The following is a 7,808-nucleotide window of genomic DNA, read 5'->3' as shown; positions in this document are numbered from 1 at the left end:
GGAATTGGAGAGGGTAATAGTAAAGGGGGAGAGTTCATTTCGGAGGTTAGTGTCAGGCGGTCGGACCAGAAATAATGGAGTCCTGGCAGGGAGAGGGGATTTCTGAGTAGAGATTTGAGAATGAATGGAGGGAGGAGTCAAGAGTGCCGCCTAGGTTTCTGGCTTATGTGATTGGGTGGACCACGGATGTCACTCACGAAGATAGGCGGCTTTGGAGGCGGGGCATAACCGAAAGGAACGCCCCCTCTGTGCCCCGCCCGTCGGTGGTAGGATGGCGTCGATTGGCTGTTTCGAGGAAGGCGCCAAAAACTGACAAGGGCGGGCGAGAGGCGTATCCTTACGTCACTTCCTAGGGACATCCGGGCCCCTCTTTTCCCGAACCCACAGCTGCGGAACTTCCGGCTGGGGCCGCCACCTTGACTTCGCGACCTTGGGTTCCGGCTAGCAGCTACCTGCAGTCTCCTCAGTGTAGTCATGTCCGTGCTGACTCCACTGCTGCTGAGGGGCCTGATAGGCCCGGCCCGGCGGCTCCCCGTTCCGCGGGCCCAGATCCATTCCAAGCCGCCGCGGGAGCAGCTCGGGACCACGGTGAGGAGCGGGCCGGGAAGGGCATGGGAGATGCCGCCGGCCGCACCTGGTGTCCCGCGGCAGGTTGGGGGCCCGCCGGGTCTGGCGCGCTGCACCTCGCGGCCCGCAGCGTAACGGGGAGCGGCAGTGCTGGTTTGGGTCTGGAGGGGGCGAACGAGGGGATGGTGCCCGGGCGGCAGTCGCTGTTCAGTCAGCCCCAGGGTCTCGGGTCAGACCGTGTCAGTGCAGCCCTGTCGCTTCCTCGCTGTGCGGTCTCGAGCAAGCTTCCTTAGCCCTCTCTGAACCTGTTTACCCGTCGGTTCATTGGGGGATGCCTGACGGCTGTCAGCGCTGTCATTGTTACCGCTTTTATTTATTTGGGGTGGGGAAGAGGACCCCAACAGGCTTTAATAATTCCCAGAAACGTGGGAGAGTTTAACCCTTAGTGACTTTCACCTGTTTGGCGCATTTCTACATTTGCCTCAGTGGCAGAACTCGGCCTTGAGTGCGCGTCTTCAGTGTCCAGGTTAGTGGGCTTCCGGTTAGGAGCAGAGCCCGGAGAGCGCTGCGGCGGAGGAAATAATAGTGACGGTAATTGCAGCTGAGTGCCTGCCGGGTGCCAGGCGCCGTGCTAAGACTGCTGTGCTGGGCTCATTCGGTCCTCCCAGTCACCCCAAGAAAGGGCCCTTTTCTCCATTTCGTGGCTGAGGGAGCGGAAGTTTAGGAGCAGTGTATTGACTTGTCAGAGTCACACCTTCAGTGGCAAAGAAGGAATGAGAACTCCAGTCTGACTCCAGGTTGTGCTGTGATCTTCCCTGCTATCGGGAATATGGAAGTGGCTTTAAAAAACGCTTACCTCTAGCCCCAAAGGTTTGGGAAGGGAGGGCTTTTTAAGACAAGGAAGGGGAGGTGCATTTTTTTAGAGTTATTGGTCTGTGCGAGGTCCCTGGGTCCCAACAGACCAGCTTTGTTCCTGTCCCTTCACTTTATCATCTGGTGGTGGATTTACCCTAAGCCAGGCTGACCCCCACCCCATATCTGACCCTTTACCTTAAGGCCTAGAGTGGGCCTTGGATGCTCTGGCCCTCCTCTGGAGCCTGAATCTTGACTCCTGGAGGGGGCTGTGTGGGCAGACTGCTCGGACTCCGAGAAGCCTGGGGGAATCCTGACTCTGAGGGTTCCTTTTTTCTTGTGCTCTGTGTAGGATATCGCCATTGGGCTCACCTCCTGCTTCCTGTGTTTCCTCCTGCCGTCGGGCTGGGTCCTGTCTCACCTGGAGAGCTACAAGAAGCGGGAGTGACGGGAGCTGTCCGCCCCCTCAGCCTGTGACCTGAGCACCCGGCCTGTCCTGATCATGTCTGCTGCCTTCCTGGCCGGCCTCCCCGGGATCCCGTCCTTCAGTGACAGGGCCCTCTTCTGCAGTCGTGACCTCTTCATTCCTCCATGTTGACATCCTGGGACCACATGTATCCGTTTAGAAGGCCCTGCTCGGTAGGGCCTCCCTTGTAACAATAAAGTCTATTTAAACCCTGCTTCAGAGGGAATTCCCTGGCGGTCCAGTGGTTAGGACTCCGCTCTTTCATTGCTGAGGGCCCGGGGTCAATCCCTGGTCAGGGAACTAAGATCCTGCAAGCTGTGTGGCGTGACCAAAAAATAAATAAATACATAAACCCCGCTTCAGAAACTCATCATGCCTTTGGCCTGGGCTCCTGCCTCCATACTTGAGCTGAGGATGGTGTTGGGTGGGGTATGGAGAAGAGGGCCTGGCTGGCTGCCTGCCTGGCCCTGCCGGCTTACTGCCCTGTGGTAGGTCCAGGGTGCTCAGCCGTTCTCCTCGATACCTGGAAGTGGTGCTTCCATTGCGTGCTTTCCTCTGTAAACGTTTTCTGGCTTCTGTGGAAAACAAGTCCTGTTGTCGTCCGGCAGCCTTTCTTGCTCCCCCTCTAGTCCTCTTGGTCGTGCCAAGCTCGGGGCTCTGTGTCTGTGTCTGCCCTCTCCCAGTGGGGCCGGCTCTGCAGCTGGAAGCCCGTTCTCTGCGGGGCCAGCCTTCCCTGTCCTCTTTGGTCGGTGGGCTTCAGCCATTCCTCAGGTGCTTGTTGCCCTTCCTAGTTGCTTGTGGGCAACGTTACAGTATCTTGCATTTTTATGTCAACCTGGGGCCCCTTTCGTTTTAGCACCGCATCTGTGCACTGACTGGCTTCCTTGTTCTCTTCCTGCCTGCTTCCCTGTGTCCTCCCCTACTCGGCTTGGAGAGTTTGCTGCTTTTCCATCCATCCCAAGGGCCCTTCCTCAGTGATTCTTCCTGGGGGCGCCTCTTAGCTGGGACAGGCATGTGAAGCACTTCCCACTGCGCTGGAATTCTGACCGCCAGTGTCTGGAAGGAAGGCTCTGACCTGCTGGACCCACCCCTGGAGGAGGACATGGCTTTAGTTCTCTGCATCCTCTTTGCTGGGGTGACATGAATGATTTCTGAGCAGACACAGGTTCACCGTCCCCTGTGGAGCTGCTGGATGGTGGGCAAAGACGCCAGGTGAGAGCTGAGGGGCTCTAGGTTGTGGGTGCTTTAGACCCTGCGAGTCAGAACATGCGTCTCGCCAGCCCCTTTTGCAGGGCTCGCTTTATGTTGACAGGAGCTGAAGGGGGACCCTGCTCTCCCTCCCTTGTCTAGTCTTTCCTGGCCTTTTTGTGTGGTGTCCAGCGACACCTGGTTGCTGTGGGCACACATCAGGCTGTGAGCTGTCTTGAGTTTCTGTGGTAGCTCCACTGCCCTGCCAAGGGTTTGATTGGGTGTCCCCCATTTTTGCGCCCCTGGATCCCAAAGGGACACAGTGGACCCCTTGGCCCAGGAGGGCTACCTTAGCCCGAAGCTGTGCGTCTTGAGCCACCTCTGAGACTGATGGGAAGCCAGTGGTTATAGGCCAGATCTTCAGGACCCGGTCTGAGAAAGCCCTTAGGAAGCCTAATAGCACCTCCAGCCATTGTGCTCCCACACCTGCTGGGTGCTGCAGCGTGCGGAAGGGGGACAGGGTCGTAGACTTGTGGGTGGGTGGGAGAGTTTTGGATGTGAGTGAGCCGTCATGCTTGGACCACATCTTCCCCTTGTTCTCAGTGGAGCCACTAAGCTTAAGTCTGGTCACCTTTCTGTGTCCCTCTCTTATCCCTAACCAAGTCAGAGGCCGAGGGGCCATTCTTTATAGCAAAAGCAAGGCTCCTTGTGCTCCCAAAGAGCATTTTCTGTGTCTGAGGGTGTCTTGTCAGATTCTGAGTCCGGACGGGTGGAGGTCTATCCTGATGTGCACACCAGGCGGGGTGGAGGGGTGCGGGGGTGGTTACAGTCATGGCAGATGATATAATGCACAGAATAGTGGGCTGGGAGGAGGCCTGGGTTTGAGGCCTGGCTTGGCCATTTACTATGACCTTGAGCAAGTCATTTAGCCTCTCCGGGTCTCAGTTTTCACGATTGTAAAATGGTGGTGATGTGGCAGGAAGAATGATGTCTTCCCCAAGATGTCCGTGCTGCTCTAATCCCTGGAACCTTGTGAATATGTTACCTTCATGGCAAAGGGGACTTTGCAGATGTGATTAAAATTAGGCATGTTGAAATGGGAGGTTATCCCCTGGGCCCAGTGTAATCATATGGGTCCTTAAGGTGGACGGGGAAGGCAGATACTTCGCATCTCAGAGATGCCACCTTGAGGACTCTGCCTGCCTTGGGGCTTTGAAGATGGAGAAAGTTGGCCGCGCTCCAAGGAATGCAGTGACCTCTAGAAGCTGGGAACAGCTCTCAGTTTACAGCCAGCAAGGACATGAGGACCTCAGCCCCAGAACTGCAAGACACTGAATTCTGCTAATAGAATCTGCATGAGTGGGAAGCAGATTCTCCCTCAGAGCCCCTGAAAGGGAACATAGCCTACAGATACCTTGATTTTAGTCTGATGAAACCCATTCCAGACCTCTGACCTCTAAGACTGTAAAATTATACATTTGTATTGTTCTAAACCACTAAGCTTGTGGTGATTTGTTGTGACAGCAATAAGGAGACAACTGTGTCACTCTCCCGGTGCTGTGAGGCGCTCAGAGGAGAGCTGGCACCAGTGGCTGGATCCTCAACAGACTTGAGTTGAATTGCAATGTGAGGCAATGCAATGTGAGGCAATTGCAATGTGAGGCGGTTCTATGGAAAAGGAGCGTGGGTGGTGTGAGTCGGGGGTGGGGTGGGGTGGGTGGTGGTGGTGGCGGCGGGGCTCTCCTTTTGCCGCCTCTGCCCCTCCTCTGCTTGCTTCCTGCCTTAGGTGGTGTGAACCCTGCAGGCAAGTATCCACCCAGCCAGTGGCCCTGAAGTACAGCCCCTGCTCAGCTTCATCAGCCTGGGTGCACCATCAGAGCCTCCCTAGACCGTGATTTTGGAGCTGGCAGCCTGTGGACCGTTGTGCGTTCCTGCAGCGGCATCTCCAGAGGTCCCTTTCTGGGCTGGGCACGCCCCCACGCCTCCCACTTGGGCAGCTGCCTGACTCCCAAGCCTGTCTTGGGAAGGATCACTGGGGCCTCATCTTTGGCGCACCTTGAGCCTTTCTCCTGGCCATGACCCCCCTGTGAGGACTGTGGCTTTCCCAAGGCCCATACCATGTCCTGTTCCCTGGCCCCTTCCCCTGAGAGGTTGGGTGGGCCTGGAAGCCTTGTGGCTCTCTAGGGCCTCTGTGCCATTCCATAAACTCTTCCTCTGTGGCTGAGGTTTCAAAGTCCCTGGGTCCTGGTACGAGGTCTCCTCTCCCTCCACCTGACAGAATCCTAGGGACAGGGATGTGGGGTCTGGACACGTGCCAAGCCTGTGAGGAGGCATCTATGCCTTGTCGGTTCTATGGAAAAAGTCCTGAGCTGCTGCCTGTCCCCTTTGTGACTATTTCCAACAGCAGCCTGAACCCAAGCACCAGTGCTGCCTATTTCATTATAGGCTTCAGCAGGCAGGACCAGCAGTGCTGGACCATTTCTGGGTTTGCAAATTGGGAGGCAGAGACGTTTATTGTCTGGTGACGTTTATGCTGGTGATTCCTGGCAAATATGCTGTTGGGTTTTAGACGCTTCAGGATAGAGAATCAAAACCCGAAAATGGTAAAAAGTACCAGGAGAGATGGAATGAGGGTAAGAGAACAGTTATTAACTACTAAATAAATTGGCATGGAAAAGAGTGGGGCAAAAGTTGACCATCCTGGGCTGGATTAAGAGCAAAAGTTTCCCCCTGGGCATTTCCTTCCCATTCTGCCTGACAAGAGGGGGAGAGTAGGCAGCAGGTAGGAGCACCCCTCATTTACACACCCTGCATAGATTGAGGGTGCAGGTCTGTTCCTCAAGCCCCAGACCCTTGTGTGGGAGGGAGGCATTTACTTGGCGTTGGCGGCCCGCCTGCAGTCCAGCACTGGGCCACAGATGGATTCCTTCTCACTCTCCAGAGCAACTGTGTTCTCTGTCCCTGCCATTAATCCCAATCCCAACTCACCCCGAATGCCTCCCACCCCTCAGACTCCCTAGTCACAGTAAGGAGTCAGGGTAAGGGTGGAGTTGTCTTATAGTTATTTTCAAGATTTTGTAAAGCCAAATAGAAATCAAGTTTTTGTCATCAACTATCTTAGCTCATTTGGTAATACCAGTGCTACTGACTGAAGATCTGATTGGCAGTTACAGATTGCATTGTTAAAATTGGGAAAAGGAATGAACACTTTGGTAGGCATGGAATCCAAACAGGGTGGCCCTTTTCTTCCTTGAGTTTAGAAGCAACCCCAAGGCTCAGTGACCCAATAAATAATAATTTGCAATGCGGCTGGGACACAGACTTGGCATTTGTAGCGTTGCTGTGAGAGAGCCACTGTGGGCTGTGTGGTGAGCCTGGGCACCAAATGCCCCTGCCTCCAGGGCTGGATGTAGCTGATAAAGACATTAGATCACATTGCGCTCCTGTATTGTCACGAACCGAGGGATTTGATTGGAGCTCTGGCACGGCCTTCTCAAGTGCTAACAGACCACCGTCACTTCATGAAAAAAGGCCCTCCATAGTGAGAAGCTGACAACCAGAGCCCCAGACTGTAACCTCTCTAAATAACAGCATCTTTAGCATCCAAGCCTTGCTACTTTTTAAGTTTTAGTTTTAGATAATTCACAGACAATTTTAATAGAATACACAGAAAGATCCTGTCTACCTTTTACCCGCTTTTCCCCTCTGGGTAACATCTTGCATTTGGAACTATAGTACAGAATATTCCAGGATACTTATATATAATCAAGATAAAGAACATTTCCATCTCCACAAGGATTCTCTCCTATTTCCTTTTTACAATCACACCCACCTCCCTGCTGCCCCCTACTCCTCCCTAGCCCTTGGCAACCACTAATCTGTTTTCCATTCTTATCAACTCCTTTCTTTAAAAACCCAAAAAAACAAACACCCTGATTTTCTCATAACCAGAAGGGCAGGGAGTCCAAAGTTAGGTCCTTGACCCCAAGGGACATGTTCTCCCTGTCGTAAGCGGGACACCAAAGCCCGCTCAGAACCGGGGCTCAGTGGAGAGGGGCGGTGAAGCCCAGGGCTCTGATATTAGCACGGTTCCTGGTCTTCTCCACCAGGTGATCCTCAATCGCCTGCCCCGAGTTCTGGAGCCCGCAGCAGGAATGTTGCCTTGCGTGATTTTAATTTCATCTTCTTGCTTATCTCAATAACACAATCCGCGCTTCAAACTCCAGTGAAAAGAAAACTGAAGTGGCCCCAGGAGACTCTTATCACCACCCGGCACCTTGGGAGCCTGGGAAGATGGAGCCGAGCGAGTGTGCGGGTGGACGGTGGGTGGGGTACTACCTTTCCTTTAACCTACTTCCGCGGCGGCCCCACCGGACTGTGTGCGCCCCTCAGGTGACGGCGCGCGAGGGTATTCCGTTGCTAGGGGCGTTACCAAGGAGGGGCCACGAGGAGGGGCTCTCTTCCGGGAGGAGGGCAACTGGTAACCCGGAAGCGGTCGGCAGTGCGGCGCTGTTTAAAGATGGCGGCGGAGGAACCTCAGCAGCAGAAGCAGGAGCCGCTTGGCAGCGACTCGGAAGGTACCGACCGGGGGAGGGCCGTCCGGCCTGGGCTAGCGGGGGCGATGCTGGATGGCCGGTTCCCGAGGAGAGGCCAGGGGTGGGGCGGCCGGTGGCGAAGCGCGCGGACGGCCCCTTCCTCCGCCACCTCCCCCCCTCCCCCTCACAATGGAAGGAGC

At 55.1% G+C, this 7,808-nt stretch overlaps 2 protein-coding genes across 2 annotated transcripts in view; both read left to right on the top strand.

Moving 5' to 3' along the window:
* Positions 1-370: 370 nt before the first annotated feature.
* On the top strand, positions 371-2,099 carry COX8A (cytochrome c oxidase subunit 8A). The gene is made up of 2 exons (XM_024749086.1): positions 371-588; positions 1,772-2,099. Exons 1-2 carry the CDS (start codon positions 475-477, stop codon positions 1,865-1,867), a joined length of 210 nt encoding a protein of 69 aa, XP_024604854.1. The 5' UTR covers positions 371-474; the 3' UTR covers positions 1,868-2,099.
* A 5,449-nt stretch (positions 2,100-7,548) lies between these two features.
* Positions 7,549-7,808, top strand: part of OTUB1 (OTU deubiquitinase, ubiquitin aldehyde binding 1) — an 8,081-nt gene continuing 7,821 nt past the window's right edge. Inside the window, exon 1 of the mRNA XM_024749020.1 lies at positions 7,549-7,650. Within this exon, the coding sequence (XP_024604788.1) occupies positions 7,593-7,650 (58 nt within the window). The 5' untranslated portion in view covers positions 7,549-7,592. The remainder of the gene's footprint in view (positions 7,651-7,808) is intronic.

Source organism: Neophocaena asiaeorientalis, unplaced genomic scaffold (genome assembly GCF_003031525.2).
Source record: "Neophocaena asiaeorientalis asiaeorientalis breed wild unplaced genomic scaffold, Neophocaena_asiaeorientalis_V1.1 scaffold43, whole genome shotgun sequence".
NCBI classification, from domain to species: domain Eukaryota; kingdom Metazoa; phylum Chordata; class Mammalia; order Artiodactyla; family Phocoenidae; genus Neophocaena; species Neophocaena asiaeorientalis.
Note: the sequence above shows the minus strand (reverse complement) of the source record. Positions and strands in the feature narration are given on the sequence as shown.

What these genes read in the sequence shown, in the direction of transcription:
- COX8A (XM_024749086.1), top strand. Translation starts at nt 475, where the DNA reads ATGTCCGTGCTGACTCCACTGCTGCTGAGGGGCCTGATAGGCCCGGCC. An exon ending in GGGAGCAGCTCGGGACCACG is followed by an intron (nt 589 to 1,771) that starts GTGAGGAGCGGG and finishes TGCTCTGTGTAG; the next exon opens with GATATCGCCATTGGGCTCAC.